The sequence below is a fragment of the Bubalus bubalis genome, chromosome 8 (genome assembly GCF_019923935.1).
Source record: "Bubalus bubalis isolate 160015118507 breed Murrah chromosome 8, NDDB_SH_1, whole genome shotgun sequence".
In the NCBI taxonomy this organism is placed as follows: Eukaryota; Metazoa; Chordata; class Mammalia; order Artiodactyla; family Bovidae; genus Bubalus; species Bubalus bubalis.
Window position 1 is genome coordinate 107,207,984 of NC_059164.1, and position 16,951 is coordinate 107,224,934.

Genomic DNA, 16,951 nt, shown 5'->3' on the forward strand with positions numbered 1-16,951 from the left:
CTACCAAGGAAGTCCTCCCTGAAGTCTGTGAAGAGGCATAAAGACAGACCCACTCAACCTTGGTCTCAGAGACCCAGAAAACACAAAGTTTCCCTGAAAACATCAGAGGAAAAAAATATAGGCAGGAGAAAATGCACAGGCCTGAGATGTAGGCTTAGATACTTACATACCAACACACATACGTGTCCTGGGAAGAAGTCAGAAGGAACCATGTCCTGAGAGATGTGAACTCAGATCATACAAAGAGAAAAGACATGGCCAAGCTATATTGGAGAGGCTTGGCACAGGGAGAGATGGTCTCCTAGGGAGTCAAAAGCCAGGAGAAAAGGAAAAGATGGGGGACTGGGGGATTGAGGGGTGGGGGGCAGGAGTGCAGGCAGAAAAGTGAAAGAGGAGCCGGATACACCCTTCCTCATGTAGGAAGAGACTGGTAGTCATCAAGGAAGAGATATTAACATTGAGGCCTCATGATAAAGACTCAAATACAGAGGAACACAGAAAAACTCAAGAGACACAGACTGGCCAAGAGGTGAGCATCAGAAGAACACCAAAGCGGGGGGCGGTCAGGGGCCAGCTCAGGTAAAGACCTGGAGAAACACCCGGGAGAAGAAACCAGGCAGATCTGAGAGACCTAGCCGGCGCAGGGGAGGCCCCGCGGTCCGCTCTCCGCTCCCACGCCCTCGGGCCGGCCCGCGGGCCCAGGGCTCCCCGCCCGGCCCCGGGCTCCCGTCCCGGCCCGGCCGGCACTTCCCAGCTCTGACGCGGGCGCTGCCTTCACACCAATGAGGCCGCGGCGCGGACCGGCCCCGGCCCTCCCCCAGGAAGGTGTGTCCCTGGTTTCCTCACCTGAAACTTCCGAGGAGAACCAGATCCCTCCCTCCCGGCCGGGCGGGGCGGCCGGGGCCTGCGCTGGGGACTGCCGGCCGGCGGGGCACCCGAGGGCACGCGGGGGGGGCGCCCGGACAGCATGTGACACTGACCCAGGTGGGTGCCCGGTGCCCGGCTCCGGGCAGGCGGCTGTGGCGCCCCGGCGGAGGGGAAGGGAGGGAGCGGGAAGTCCGGGAATCGAGGCCTTCACCTTGGGAGCAGCCCCCGCGGGCTCCCGGGGCGCGGGCTCTAGAAAGTGGCCGGGAGCGCGCTGGGCAGGTGGGCGGAGGTGGGGTGCGGGGCCCGAGCACCTGGTCTGGGAGAGGGGAGAGAAGCGGGAGGAAGGACTCCTGCCTGGAAAACTTTGCTTCCGGCCTGGTCCCCGCCTCGGAAATGGGCACCCTGCCCCTAAGATGTTCCGCGGGCCGGTAATCAGAGCTCTTTCTTCCAAGTCCAGGCCCTGGGGAAAGCCCGCTCCTGTAATAAGGTGTAGCCGAGATTCCCTTTGTGGACGGACGCCGTCCCTGGAGGTCTTTTGCGGTCTCCTTTTTACTACTCGGGCCGGGCCTTCCTTCGCTTATCTGCCTGTGGACTCGCCTACTGTGTGTGTGTCTAAGCTATTCGCTGGGAGCCGAGGAGGTGCCTCAACCTGTAAACAAGGGCTCGCGCCCTGCCCCCCTCCCCTGTTTCCCCACACCCGGGGAGGGCTCCCAAAGCTTCTTGCGGATCCCAGCATTGCCTTCAGAACCCGGCGAGGTAGGAAGGGAGCTGTTCAGAGCTGGAGTTGGGGCGGGGGTGCTAGAACACTCTTCTGAGCCCCGATTCGGAGCATCCCTCCCAACTCCGTTCCGCAATTCTCAGATCTAAGCCCCTGCTCGCCTTCCTGAATCTGGGGTTCCTAAGCCAGATTTGCCCTCCTGTCTACCTAGACGTGAACTCTGGCCAGGAGTCTTGTCAGATTGAGGGAAAGGGTGTGTCGGACAGACGGGGGAGGGAGGGTGAGTTTTCTATCTTCTGTCCCCTTCTGTTCCCCTACTGCTGTCCAGGATCTTGCATCCTTTGTCGACTCCAGAATTCCCAGCCCCTGACTAAAGAGCTCCTGATGTGGCCTCTTGTTCAGACTTCCTGGTTTAGCTCCTTACCTCCCTACCCCCCAACCCCGGGCCCTGGCAAAATAGGGATCATCTGTTCGCCAGTCTGTGGGCCTGAAATTGGAACCATGTCCATGGAGGGGGTTCTTGGGGGGCTGGGGAGGGGAAGGGATGTGGGCATCAATCAAATGAGACTGTCCCACAGGAGGAATGTAGGTCATTGTCCTGGTGGGGCGGCAAGAGAAGGCAGGAGGTGGGAGGAGGAATCTCTTATCAGAAGGATATGGTGGTTCTTAGTCAAGAGTCTTTATCATTTCGGGGTTCCTGGAGTGTATGGCTGTCCACAATGTGGTCTGTCTGGGGTTGTCTGCGGCCTCATTAAGCATAGTATTTGTGGGATAGACAAGGAGTATGTCATTCGTGGTGTCTGGAGCGGTCAGTCACACTGTGGTGTGGACAAGGACGGGATCGGGGTTACTCAAGTGGTGTAGACCCAAGCAGATGATTTACAGCATCTGGTGCAGACAGGGGTGAGTCACTCACCACGTCTGTGGAGTTAACTGGAGCTGGTCACGTACAGTGTCAACAAGGTGACCGTCAGGGTCTATGTTAAGGACACAAACAGGTCACTCACACTTCTGTGTGGATGGCACCAGGGCCACTGGTGGGTTTGTGGGCTCTGTGTTAGCATGGCCACTAATGATGGTCTGTGTAAGCCCACTGGGGCTACAAACCAGTGAATGATGTGGTATTTTCAGACATTAGGGAATAGATAGAGGTGTTTATTACAGCTTCCACTTGGATGGTGGGGCTTTCCTCAAATATGTAGAACACAGATCTTAGCAGTTAGTGGTCCAGAAAGCTACTCTTATTTTGATGTAGCATCAAGGGCAGTAATGTCAAACAGTGAATAAAGGCATCCATCTATGGATCTTATTTTGGTAAGCAAAATGAGAACATACCTTTTGATTTGGTGGGTATTTTCCTAAAATAGAATATAGATAACACTGTAAATGCTACAAAGCAGTGGATGATGTGATATTTTTAGACATTAGAAAATAGAGGTGTTTATTACAGTTTTTCCAGAGAAGGCAATGGCACCCCACTCCAGTACTCTTGCCTGGAAAATCCCATGTTTGGAGGAGCCTGGTAGGCTGCAGTCCATGGGGTCGCTGAGGGTCGGACATGACTGAGTGACTTCACTTTCACTTTTCACTTTCACGCATTGGAGAAGGAAATGGCAACCCACTCCAGTGTTCTTGCATGGAGAATCCCAGGGACGGGGGAGCCTGGTGGGCTGCCATCTATGGGGTCACACAGAGTCGGACACGACTGAAGCGACTTAAGCAGCAGCAGCAGCAGCATTACAGTTTTTCACTTCGATGATGGGGGTTCTATCTTCCTCAGATAGGTAGAACGCATGTCTTAGCAGTTAACGGTCCAGAAAGCTACTCTTATTTTGATGTAGCATCAAGGGCAGTAATGTCAAACAGTGAATAAAGGCATCCATCTATGGGTCTTATTTTTGAAAGCAAAATGAGAACGTGTCTTTTAATTTGGTGGGTATTTTCCTAAAATAGAATATAGATGGCACAGTGTAAATGCAGAAGTACTGTAATCGCGAGAGTACTTCAGTGATTTGTGGTGTAAGTCAGGATATTTGAAACTAACGCTGCTGGAAAATCACATGCACTATGTGACTAGAGTGGAATGGAAGATGTTCGTGCCGCACATACTGTCCGTAGATAACAACCTGAATGTAGCAGAAACACGCTTATGTATTTAGAGGCTGCTTGCTTGAGGATATGCCAGTGTTTGTGTCTGTTGTTGTTTTTGTTTAGTCGCGAAGACTCTTTTGCAGCACCATGGAGCTCACCAGGCTCCTCTCTCCATGGGATTTCCCAGGCAAGAATACTGGAAGGGGTTGTCCAGGCAATCTTCCCCACCCAGGGATCGAACCCACGTCTCCTGCATTGGCAGGCAGATTCTTTCCCACGGAGCCACCAGGGAAGCCTGTGTATGGGTATAGGACCGGGACAATACACATGTCAGGGAGGCGAGACTACAGATTTAATCACTGGGTCTCCTTAGGCAGGTAGGAGCCAAGTTTCAGAAAGTGTTTACGGTGAGCAAGTATATTATTTAACGTGCGGTTGGGAGAAGAAGGTCACGTCACTGCAGGATCATCTATAGTGATTATACTATTCTGTAGTGTCGGGGGCAAATCACACACTGTGTCAATTACCTGGAAAAGGACATAAAAGCCCTTGTACACAGTATGCTTGTGTTAGACATGGCCCTTTAGCCCATAGAGATGGTATCTGTGTGAAATGACCAGGAGCTTGTCACATGCGACAGCTGCCGGGTGGCTAGGGACATGCTCATTTGGTTATGTCAAGCTGTCCCCGTAGAGTCTGCAAGGGTGGTTTAGTGTTTTGTGTGTGTGTGTGTGTGTGTGCGTGCGTGCGTGTGCTTATGTGAGTGTCTATGCATGTGCAATATCTCAGCAAGACAGCCGGCACTCAGGATGGTGGGTTTCCTCTCTAAGCTTAGACCAGACAGGGAAGGGTGAGTCCAGGTGGAGCTGTGAGTTCTATAGGGCCCCAGGGTCTCCTCTAGACTAGTGACTGGCCAGCTTTCTTACAGCTGGACTTCCGGTTGCTCATGGTAGACTGAAGTCAGGAGACCATGTTTTGCGTTCACCTGTACTCAGGAAACTTGAAGGTTAGCTGACTTTCAGTTTCCTCATCTGTAGATTAGGCAAAATTTTCTGTGTGTCTCCAAAAGTCCATCCTGCTCATAAATCCAATATTTGTCTCTTACACTTTCTTTCTCCCAAAATACATACAATTCCTGACATGTCTGCTACCATCAGTGTTATCAATCCTTTTTTTTTCCTTCATTTTTTATGTTGCCTTCTTTAATCTTTATTAGGACTCTTTGCAAATGGCATATATTATCCCCTTTCTGAAAATAAGAGAAAAATATGTTCAACTACATGATTTCTACAATTATGTTAAAATTAGTAAGATACAAAAAAGGCAGAACTAAAAGTTGGACAACATTCTTGTAAGTCTATGTTCTTCCTTCCTTCATCCGTGCAATAAATCTTTGCTGAGGGCCAGCTAAGCTGCAGGAAGAAGGAGTTGAACAGTTAACATGGCAGCAACTGTGTTTTCATGAAACTCATGGTCTGGCCCAGAAAGTAGACACTACATGCATAACTCCAAGTGTGAAAGAAGTAGTCAAGTGTCCTCTGGGCAAGAGAAGACTCCAGGTCCCAGAGCCACACCTGTGAAGGCCTCCAGGTGACAGGAAGGGGAGCTGAAGGCTCTGGAAGCCAGTGGGACGGGGGAGGTGGTGACCGACAAGGATGCTGCTGGAGGGAAGACAGAGGCCAGGTTGTGGAGGGCATGCTACCCAAGATGTATATTTGGGTTTCACCCCAATAGTTAGAGACTACTGAAGAAATTTAATCAGAAGTGGGGCCTTTGATCACTTCTGGCACTAAGGAGAGAATGCCTCGGAAAGAGGGCAAGAGAAGCTATGTGGAGGCCAGTGGCCAGCTGCAGTGACCTGGGTACGAGAGGGCAGCCGCATGGACCAGACTCTAGCAGTGGAGATGGAGAAAAGTGCACAGACTCGAGTGAGATTTAGGAGGAAGGATCCAGAGGAGTTAATGCTCAATTAAATATGGGGAATGTCGGCCAGGAGGTAAATACGAATTTTTATTCCATCATGGAAAAATATTTACTGAGCGCTTAGTATGGGTCACGTATTATGTCCTGTTGTTCAGTTGCTAAGTCGTGTCTGACTCTTTGCGACCTCATCATGGACTGCAGCTTGCCAGGCCTCCCTGTCCCTCTCTATCTCCTGGAGTTTGCTCAAGTTCATGTCCATGGAGTTGGTGATGCCATCCAACCATCTCATTCTCTGCTGGCCTACTCTCCTTTTGCCTTCAATCTTTCCCAGCATCAGGGTCTTTTCCAGTGAGTTGGCTGTCGTAGATATAGACAATTGAGCAAAACAGATGTTGTTCTTGATCTTCTGAAGCTCATTGTTTGAGATTGATGATAAACTAAAATACACACGTAGCTACATAATTACAATTGCATAAGTGCTACAAAGGAGAAATCAAGTGAACTCTAGTTGATAAGTGCTACAAAGAGGAGCAAAGTAACCCAGTTAAAGGGTTCAGTCAGTCAGTCAGTTCAGTCACTCAGCTGTGTCCGACTCTTTATGACCCCATGGACTGCAGCACGCCAGGTTTCCCTGTCCATCACCAGCTCCCAGAGCTTACTCAAACTCATGTTCATTGAGTCCTTGATGCCATCCAACTATCTCATCCTCTGTCGTCCCCTACTCCTCCCGCCTTCAGTCTTTCCCAGCATCAGGGTCTTTTCCAATGAGTCAGTTCTAATGACTCAATTAAAGGGTTGGGGAAAACTTAAGAGGAAAAAATGTAGTCTCACAAATAACTACCTGTATATGTAATGTCAAATTGGTGTCCACTGCAGTGTCAAATGTCAAATGCTGGCAAGAACCACCGAAAATAAGCATCCACAGAGCCTTGTTTAGAGTTAGCAAGTTGAAGGTTGTAGGGGAGGTGAGCAAAGTGGTGCTGTTAAAGTTTGGTTGGAGGTAGGGGAGATGCAAGGATATGAGGAGAGCAGGTGTGAAGAACTCCAAGTGCATCTTGGAAAGAGAAGAAAGACACAAACATGCTTAAAGCCTGGTGGGATGGTTCCAACAGAGAAGGTGAAGATGCTAGAGAATGAGCTAACCCACTGTATCAGGTCCTGAGAAGGCAGGCTACAGAAGATGGCACTTGGAGATGAGTGTGCTCTGGCATAGTCAGAGGGGGAAGATGGACAGAGTGAAGTGTGGGTTGCTCTGAACTGCAAGAAATGGAAGCAATTCCTCTCCACTGGTTTGTAAATTCTTTGCAAAGTAGCAAAGAGAGGTGGGAAGATCAAAATATGACCAGTGATGAGATGAGTTCATGCTAGAGAGAAGGGGGGAGTAAGATGGTGAGGAGTCCCCAGTTTGATGGCCCTCATTGAAGTGGGTACCCTTTGTATCTACTCTCGTTCTTGTCTAATCTCATCTGGTTCTCATCTAAGTCTAGTTATCATTCCACTTTACTAAAGCTGTTCTATAATTGAAACACAATTTTTTTTTTGTTAATTAGTCACAGGCTTTGCTAGACACTCTGTAAAATAAGGTGAGTGAAATTCAGACCCTCTATAAAGGAGATTATACGGTGCTGTGGTATCTCAGACACGGGCCATAATGGCCAGACCTGTTTTAATCCCGTCAGCAGTTTAGAAGGAGGATTCCCCTCCAGACACTGCTCCTCTGGGCTGTAAGATCTAGGGTGTGTCCCTCACACTGTTTGGGAGTTATATGGGCCTGAGTCACTCTTGGTGTCCAGAGAGTCGACGGGGAGACACCATGACGTTATACCACCTAGAGCTTAATGACCACTGGGGAATGCTGGGAGCTCTCTGACAGCGGTCTGGTGCCCTAACGTAATTGTTTTCATCTGTCTCCTTCACAAGACTGCAGGCTCCATGAGGACACGGTCTTTGTTTGCCTCGTTTGCTACTGAATGCCCCACCCTTGAAAGGGTGACTCGGCAAATATTTATTAAATGAACAAATCAATGATAAATTTTATAGAAGCCACAGCTTACTTTGTGAAGGACGTTTTGTCTCAAAGAATGACTGCAAATGGAACCAAAGAAATGCCCCATGCTTGTTCTTTATGGTCTGTCCCTCTGGATAAATAACAAATAAAGCAGAAGAGGGGGTGGAAACTTGGTCTCTTATTCCTCTTTAGGATTCAGCGCTGATGGAGGCAGAGGAGCCCCAGCATGGAGCCTCGACTCCCATCCCTGCCGGAGCAGAATTCCCCGTTATCCAGGCAGCTCCCATGAGGAGCAGCCAGACCCCTGCCGTGGAGCGTGCAGCCGAAGAGGGTGAGGACCCGTGGTGTCAGTGGGCTGAGGGCTGCACACTCTTGGAGACCCAGCAGAGACACGTGAGGGATGCGAATGACCGTGCAGCTGAGAGCATGACCTCTCTCCTCAACGAAGCCTCTCCAGAGGTGGAGACCAACCAGGAAACCCTGACGGCTGAGGCCTGTGATGATACCCCCTCATGCCGGGAGGCCAGGCCCTGGAGCCTGGAAGATAGACAGGCAAGGACGCCAGCTTCCCTGGATTTCCTGGCCTGCCCTGACCAGGGTGACTGTCTGGACACGGCCTCGGTATCCAGGGATCTGGGCAGCAGCATAGAGGTGGACTTTAAACCAGAACTCACTTCTTTGATATTGGAGACAGGACAAGCAGAAGGGAAGGAGGAAACATCCTCCAACGCCTATGCCCGGACCAGACGCAGGCCTTCCTGTGATGACGAGCACCCGGCTGAGACCAGCCGGCCCCTGGAGGACTTGGAGTGTGGACCTGCCAGGCAGCAAAGTCCAGGCCTCATGTGTCTCCAGGGAACTGAGGGGCTGGAGGAAGGGGGACCTCAGGGAGAGGCTGCTGGCTCTGCTGGGCTTTCCAGGGCTCCAGAGCAGATGGGAGAGCAGGTTAAAGGTACAGAGGAAGAAGGGAGACAGAAACAGCAGCAGATGCAAAATGACATGGTGCTCGAAGATCCAGGAGAAAGAGAGGGGTGGTGCCGCGGGGAGGAGTTGGGGGGTCTGAGTTCTGGGGAGTGGGACTGGAGGACTTGGAACCACGGGGATCCAGAACAAGGGGAGCAGAAGGGGAGGGAGTTAACAGGGCCAGAGGAGAATGTGGTGGGTGCTCAGGACAGGGAGAATCAAAGCTCAGCAAGTAAGTCAGAGAAAGGAAGTGGAAAGCCCGAAGATCCGGGTGCACAGCGGGAAGCCAAGGCAGCAGAGGGGCAGGAGGAGGAAGTGGGGTCACTGGAGGAGGAACCAGGGGGCGGGGAGGGGGACACACCCAGCCGAGGAGGAGAAGAGAGCTGCATAGAACAAGGAGAGCGTGAGGGTCCCACTGCGCTGGCTCTGGTTGCCCCTGAGGTCTCTTCTCCCCGTGACCTGTCTCTAGAGGCCTCTCCTCCCCCGAGCAGGATCTCAGGGACTCAGACAGAGCCTGGAGCCGAGGTTCCATCCGCCATAGCTCCGAATCCTGCCCCAGAACCCACAGGATGCTCCCACCAGCCCTTTTCTTTACCTGGTTCCTGTCCTGCCGAGGAATCCCTGGACCCAGAAACTGCTCATCGCCACCAGCAAGAGGGCTCTGAGCTGGGGCAGGAGACCGCATGCGGCATGGGGGCAGAGGTGGTCTCTGCCTACAGTCCCTCTGCGACCCCTCCAAGGAGCCCAGAGGCAGCTGCACCCAGTCCTCCTGAAGGGCCCCCTGGCACGGCTGCCACACTGCTGGCCCGTCCTTTGGCTGCCTCTCCCAGGAGGGAGCCTCCTGTCCTTGCCTGTTCTCCAGAAACCTCCAGAGCCTCTTGCCCAACTGACAGTCCATCTCCCCATGGGGCTCCTAAGACCCCCCCAGCAGCCCGCTACGGCTTCCCCTTGGCGGGCAGGGCCAACCCCCCGGGGTCCCTGGGCAGCCCCACTGGTATGGTCCCGCCCATGCGGAGCAACTCCTTCCCCGGGTCTCATGGGACAGAGCCAGCCCCACACCTGATGGGAATATCCCTGTCCTCCTCCCATTCAGAGTTGCCCCAGAGGCCTCCCAAACCTGTCATCTATGGCTCTGTGCTCCCAAGAAGGGGCAGGAGAACTGTAAGGGACTGTGCCATCATTCCGGAAGCCTCGAGTTCACCACCAGCTCTGGGGCAGGACTTTGGAGAACCGGCTTCAAATCCAGCCACGGCCAGCAGCCCCCCTGACAGTCAGCCGTGGGGACCCACGAAGCACTGGGCCTTTGCCCCCGGGTCTCCTGCCTGTGGCTCCTCCCCAGCCCCTGTCGCCCCCATGGACCTGATGATCCATGAACCTCCGCCCCTGCCTTCCCCAGAGAGAAGGCACGTCCAGCCCTCCATGGTGGAGCGAGACGGCCATCCCCCTGCGGTGATCCCCATGCTGAAGCGGTACAGCCATCCTCCGCCACTCACCCTGGGTCCGGGGCTCCAAGGCCCCCCCAGGGTCCCCCCAGCCCACATTCCTGACCCCTTGGTGGCAAGGGAGCACCGACCGCTGCCCTCCACACCGGACGTGCCACCACACACTCAGCACTCTGTCTCTTCCAGGCAGAGATACAACAAGCCGTTACCCCCCACCCCTGACGCCCCCCAGCCCCACCACCCCCTTGTCTTGTCGAGCATCTCAAGGATCTACAAGCCTCTCCCTCCTGTCCCTATCCTGGATTCTCCTACTGAACCACCCCCTCTGCCCCCAAAGTCCAAGGGGAAGGGCAGGAGCTCACAGGGAGGACTCGTGAACTCAGGGGATCAAGGCAGGCCAAGGCCTGTTTGTCAAGAGTGGACTGTCTCCACCCCACCTTCTGCAGGACGGGTCTCCTGGCCTCCAGCCACAGGCCGGTCAACCGACCCTTTGGCTTCCGTCGGCAGGTGTAAGAGTGATACGCCCCCGGGCCTGGCTTTCAGTAACATGACGGCCCTTCTACACCCATCTTCCCCGACCACCCCATGGACTCCAGAGGTCCAGCGACCCACCTCTGAACCCAGGCTCTCAGAAGAGTCTGAAGCCCCTGCCAGAGGGTCTTGGAGAAGAACAGCCCCCCAGGAAGGAAGCAATGGCCTGAGGAGGTCAGAGGTAGGCCCGGCGAGGCAGCCGGAGAAATCGGGCCACATCCTCCTGGAGAAGGCATCAAGCTGGCCCCATCGACGGGACCCGAGAAGGCCAGTGGAAGACAGCAGTGAGGTGACGGCGGTCCCCAGTGAAGGGTCGAGTAAGCATAAGGACTGGCACCGGCAGGGCCTGCGAAGACCCTCCATCCTCCCCGAGAGCCCTGTAGGTGAGTGCGGAGCCGGCACCACGGTGACCTCGCCTCAGAGCAGACTCTGTCCGGCTCTCCCTTCCTCATCCATTTTCTGTCCTCCAGGCTCCTACTGGTCCCCCTGCTGGCTTCCCTCACCCATGTACCCAGCCCCAGGCAGAGGAAAGTCCTCTAAAACGTCTCTGAGCTCATGGCAAGGCTCTTTCTTCTCCCCTTCCGTCTCTCTCGCTCTACTGTGGTGTGTATTTTTATGGTGTATCTCTGTTTACCAACATTGTTCTGGAACCTTCCCCTCCCCCACCCCCCACCACCACCGCCACCCCTGAGTACTTTCCAGTTACAAACACTTGCTCAATGCCCTTCCACTAGCAGAGAAAGCATCTTCTACTTGTCCGGTTCACATTCTGACGCAATGGGAGCAGATCTGGTACCAGCGTCCTCAAATGCTTTTGACTTTGGCTCTTCCCTTTCTCACAGATGCCCAGTTGAACCTTTAACCCACCCCCCATGCCTACATCTCTCACTCTAGGTCTTAGGTTCCTTGGCTCCGTCTGAACGCCCCCTCGAAATCTCAGTTACTTTACCCGTTTTCCATTTTCAGACACAAGAGGTCCCGCCATGGAAGGATCCCCTGGCCTGTCGGACGCCATTGTTTTCCGGTGAGTCACCCTCTCTCCCAATGGGTACAGTTTTCTCTCTTTCCTAGGATACTGAGATTTTCATTAGCTGGCAAAGGTGCTGAGATCATGTCTTTTCCAGGGGTAGGGAGGGGAAGGGACTGACACCAGGATTCCAGGGTAGGGAGATTTTTCGTCTACCTGGTTCTTGCAGCTGAATCCCAGTCTCCTATCCATCTAGACCCTTTGGCTGTGAATTAAACCCTGACGTAAAAGTTCAACCTGACATCCATAAGAGCATCGAACTATGCAGAAGTGTGTCAGGCTACAGCTTGCCTCTCCAGAGGCTTTGGCCGTGATATTCTAGCATGTGTCCCAGTGGTCAGAGGTTATCTTATTTATAGTCACTTGGGGCTTCTCCATGTCTGATGGCCAGCAAACACCATGGAGCCCTTCTTTATCCCACAGGGAGAAAAAGCCAAAGGAGGTGATGGGAAACTTTTCAAGACGGTGCTCCAAGCTCATCAACTCCTGTGAGTACCTTGAAATATGACTGTGGACCTGCGTGAGTGTTCTTCCTGAGCCGGAGAGGGGTTCGTAGTCATCAGCAGTGGGACTTAGCCAACTGTAGGGAGAAATGCCAGGAGAGCCACGGGGCTTGGTGACCTGTTTCGAAGCCTCAACTCCCTATCTCCCTAATTCTCTCCCTCTCCTGCACCTCTTCACCCCTGTAGCTCAGCTGCTTTACCAGGAGTACAGTGATGTGTTTCTGAACAAGGAGATTCAGAGCCAGCAGCGGTTGGACAGCCTGACGGAATCACCGGGGCCCATCTCGCCCCGGCAGCCCCGAAAGGCCCTGGTCTCCTCGGAGTCCTACCTACGTCGCCTCTCCATGGCCTCCAGCGGCTCCCTGTGGCAGGAGATCCCCGTGGTGCGCAATAGCACCGTGCTGCTCTCCATGACCCATGAAGACCAGAAGCTCCAGGAGGTACCACCAGGGTGGGGTGGGGCAGGGGCTGCAAAAGGGAAAGCGGGGTCTCCTCTGTTCACGTCCATATCTCCTACTCACCACCATCACCACCACCACCACCACCACCATCACCACCATGACCGGGGTGTCCCTACCACACTCACCACCATGACACTGGGTCACCCCCAGCTTGCTGGGTTCGAGTTGCTTTGTGAACATCACCACTCTCCCTCCTATCTACCTCCTCCTCACTCCATCAACCATTTACTGCTCCATGCTATTGGTCTGAGCTCATACAAAGTGACCGTGCCCCTGAATTTGATGGGAGAAGTATACACTCAATCTCATTAGTCTAGCTTCAGGCTAGACTTAAATCTCCCTCTTCAACCAAAGGTTCAGCCTACACTGAAGTTTTCCTCTTCAACCAAGACACATGCAGGGGCTTTTTGGTGTTGCCTTGGTGAGTGGCCCTTGCAGCTGTTCTGTGGTTCATGGGTTTCATAGAAGCTTTTGAATGACTATCAGGCTCTGCTTGGTCCTTCCTTCCAATAGCAAGACTACAGTAAAGGCTGTTGGTCTCATGTTAAGTTACTGTCATTAATATATTTTACATGGAGCGCTTATCTTAAAAATCAATCTAAAATATGGGTTAAACCTTTCTTCCTGGAAAGATGACATGGCACAATGGAGAGGCATTATGGAACAATGTTTAAGCATTTCAGTTCTGGCTTAAATGACCTGAACCCACTTTAATATATGCTAGCTATTTAACTTGGGCCAAATTATTGAGCTGGCCAAAAAGTTCATTCAGGATTTTCCATAAGATGTTAAGGAAAAATCCAAATAAACTTTTTGGCTAGCCCAATACTTGATCTTTCCAAGCTTCTATTTCATTTGTAAAACTTGGTTGCAAAGAATTTCTGGGAGAATCAGAATTCTAAATTCTATTTACAGTATTTATAGCAGTACCATTTACAATGGCCAAGACATGGAAGCAACCTATACGTCCATTAACAAATGAAGGGCTAAAGAAGATGTGGTGTGTATACAAACATACTCACAGACATAGAAAACAAATTTATAGTTACCAAGAAAGAGTATAAATTAGGAGCTTGGGTTTAGTAGATGCACACTACTATGTATAAAATTATAAACAAGGACTAACTGTGTATCGGGGACTATATTCAATATTTTGTAATAACCTATAATGGAAAAGAATCTGTAAAAGAATATACAGGTGTGTATGCATATGTATGTATCAGTCAGTTCAGTTCAGTCGCTCAGTCATGTCCAACTCTTTGCAACCTCATGGACTGCACCATGCCAGGCCTCCCTGTCCATCAACAGCTCCCGGAGTTTATCCAAACTCATGTCCATTGAGTCGATGATGCCATCCAACCATCTCATCCTCTATCGTCCCCTTCTCCTCCTGCTCCCAATCCCTCCTAGCATCAGGGTCTTTTCGAATGAGTCAGCTCTTCGCATTAGGTGGCCAAAGTATTGGAGTTTCAGCTTCAGCATCAGTCCTTCCAATGAACACCCAGGACTGATCTTCTTTAGGATGGACTGGTTGGATCTCCTTGCAGTCCAGGGCATTCTCAAGAGTCTTCTCCAACACCACAGTTCAAAAGCATCAATTTTTCAGTGCTCAGCTTTCTTTATAGTCCAATTCTCACATCCATTCATGACTACTGGAAAAACCACAGCCTTGACTAGATGGACCTTTGTTGGCAAAGTAATGTCTCTGCTTTTTAATATGCTGTCTAGTTTTCATTCCAATCCCAAAGAAAGGCAATGCCAAAGAATGCTCAAACTACCACACAATTGCACTCATCTCACATGCTAGTAAAGTAATGCTCAAAATTCTCCAAGTCAGGCTTCAGCAATATGTGAACCGTGAACTTCCTGATGTTCAAGCTGGTTTTAGAAAAGGCAGAGGAACCAGAGATCAAATTTCCAACATCCGCTGGATTATGGAAAAAGCAAGAAAGTTCCAGAAAAACATCTATTTCTGTTTTATTGACTATGCCAAATCCTTTGACTGTGTGGATCACAATAAACTGTGGAAAATTCTCAAAGAGATGGGAATACCAGACCACTTGACCTGCCTCTTGAGAAACCTATATGTAGGTCAGGAAGCAACAGTTAGAACTGGACATGGAACAACAGACTGGTTCCAAATAGGAAAAGGAGTACGTCAAGACTGTATATTGTCACCCTGCTTATGCAATTTCTATGCAGAGTACATCATGAGAAATGCTGGACTGGAAGAAGCACAAGCTGGAATCAAGATTGCCGGGAGAAATATCAATAACCTCAGATATGCAGATGACACCACGCTTATGGCAGAAAGTGAAGAGGAACTAAAAAGCCTCTTGATGAAAGTGAAAGTGAAGAGTGAAAAAGTTGGCTTAAAGCTCAACATTCAGAAAACGAAAATCATGGCATCTGGTCCCATCACTTCATGGGAAATAAATGGGGAAACAGTGCAAACAGTGTCAGACTTTATTTTTGGGGTCTCCAAAATCACTGCAGATGGTGACTGCAGCCATGAAATTAAAAGACGCTTACTCCTTGGAAGAAAAGTTATGACCAACCTAGATAGCATATTCAAAAGCAGAGACGTTACTTTGCCGACAAAGGTCCATCTAGTCAAGGCTATGGTTTTTCCAGTGGTCATGTATGGATGTGAGACTTGGACTGTGAAGAAGGCTGAGTGCCGAAGAATTGATGCTTTTGAACTGTGGTGTTGGAGAAGACTCTTGAGAGTCCATTGGACTGCAAGGAGATCCAACCAGTCCCTTCTGAAGGAGATCAGCCCTGGGATTTCTTTGGAAGGAATCATGCTAAAGCTGAAACTCCAGTACTTTGGCCACCTCATGTGAAGAGTTGACTCATTGGAAAAGACTCTGATGCTGGGAGGGATTGGGGGCAGGAGGAGAAGGGGATGACAGAGGAGGAGATGGCTGGATGGCATCACTGACTCGATGGACATGAGTCTGGGTGAACTCCGGGAGTTGGTGAGGGACAGGGAGGCCTGGCGTGCTGCGATTCATGGGGTCGCAAAGAGTTGGACACAACTGAGCAACTGAACTGAACTGAACTGAGGTTGGTCATAACTTTCCTTCCAAGAAGTAAGTGTCTTTTAATTTCATGGCTGCATTCACCATCTGCAGTGATTTTGGAGCCCAGAAACATAAAGTCGGCCACTGTTTCCCCATCTATTTGCCATGAAGTGATGGGACCTGATGCCATGATCTTAGTTTTCTGAATGTTGAGCTTTAAGCCAACTTTTTCACTCTCCTCTTTCACTTTCATCAAAAGGCTTTTTAGTTCCTCTTCACTATCTATCATAAGGGTGGTGTCATCTGCATATCTGAGGTTATTGATATTTCTCCTGGCAATCTTGACTCCAGCTGTGCTTCTTCCAGTCCAGCGTTTCTTATGATGTACTCTGCATATAAGTTAAATAAGCAGGGTGACAATATACAGCCTTGACATACTCCTTTTCCTATTTGGAACCAGTCTGTTGCTCCATGTCCAGTTCTAACTGTTACTTCCTGACCTGCATACAGATTTCTCAGGAGGCAGGTCAGGTGGTCTGATAGTCCCATCTCTTTCAGAATTTTCCACAGTTTATTGTGTTCCATACAGTCAAAGGCTTTGGCATAGTCAATAAAGCAGAGATATGTATGTATATATGTATATATTTTGCATGTGTATATATGTATGTGTGTAACTGAATTCTGTACTCTGCTGTACACTTGAAACATTGTAAATCAACTATACTTCAATTGAAAAATAATTTTTAAAAAGTTCCTAGTGCATAGTAATCAGTCAAAAAATGTTTGTCACTCTTTTTATTGAAGTATAAATGATTTACAGTATTATATTAGTGGTTTAGTATTTTTATAGGTTATTTTTTATTTAAAGTTATAAGAAAATAATGGCTGTATTTCCTTGTGCTGTGCAGTATATCCTGTTGCTTATTTATTTTACACATAATAGTGTTTACCTCTTAATCTCAAAGCCTTATCTCACCCTTCTCCTCTTCCTTATCCCCACTGGTGATCCTAGTTGTTCTCATATATGCGAGTCTGTTTCTTTTTTATTATATACATATGTTTGTTTTATTTTTAGGTTCCACATACAGTAGTCTATAGAACATAGACTATTTTTCTCTTTCTAACTTATTTCACTAAGCATAATACTCTTTCCATCCATGTTGTTGGAAATGGCGTGATTTCATTATTTTTATGGCCAAGTAATATTCCATTGTGTGTGTGTGTATATGTGTGTGTGTGTGTATTTGTATGTATGTATGTATACTACATCTTCTTTATCCATTCATCTGTTGATAGACACTTAGGTTGCTTCGATATCTTGGCTCTTGTAAATAGAGCTGGTATGAACATTGGGGCACATTAATCTTTTTGAATTAGTTTTTTTTTCATTT

The 16,951-nt window shown here is 50.0% G+C and overlaps 1 protein-coding gene across 1 annotated transcript in view; it reads left to right on the plus strand.

Annotated features, from left to right (window-relative positions):
- The first annotated feature begins 851 nt into the window (after positions 1–851).
- The window catches only part of ARHGEF5 (Rho guanine nucleotide exchange factor 5), a 29,604-nt gene continuing 13,504 nt past the window's right edge, over positions 852–16,951 (plus strand). The window contains exons 1-5 of the mRNA XM_006073342.4: positions 852–984; positions 7,800–10,926; positions 11,510–11,567; positions 11,994–12,058; positions 12,260–12,513. Coding sequence (XP_006073404.3) covers positions 7,812–10,926; positions 11,510–11,567; positions 11,994–12,058; positions 12,260–12,513 — 3,492 coding nt within the window. The 5' untranslated portion in view covers positions 852–984; positions 7,800–7,811. The remainder of the gene's footprint in view (positions 985–7,799; positions 10,927–11,509; positions 11,568–11,993; positions 12,059–12,259; positions 12,514–16,951) is intronic.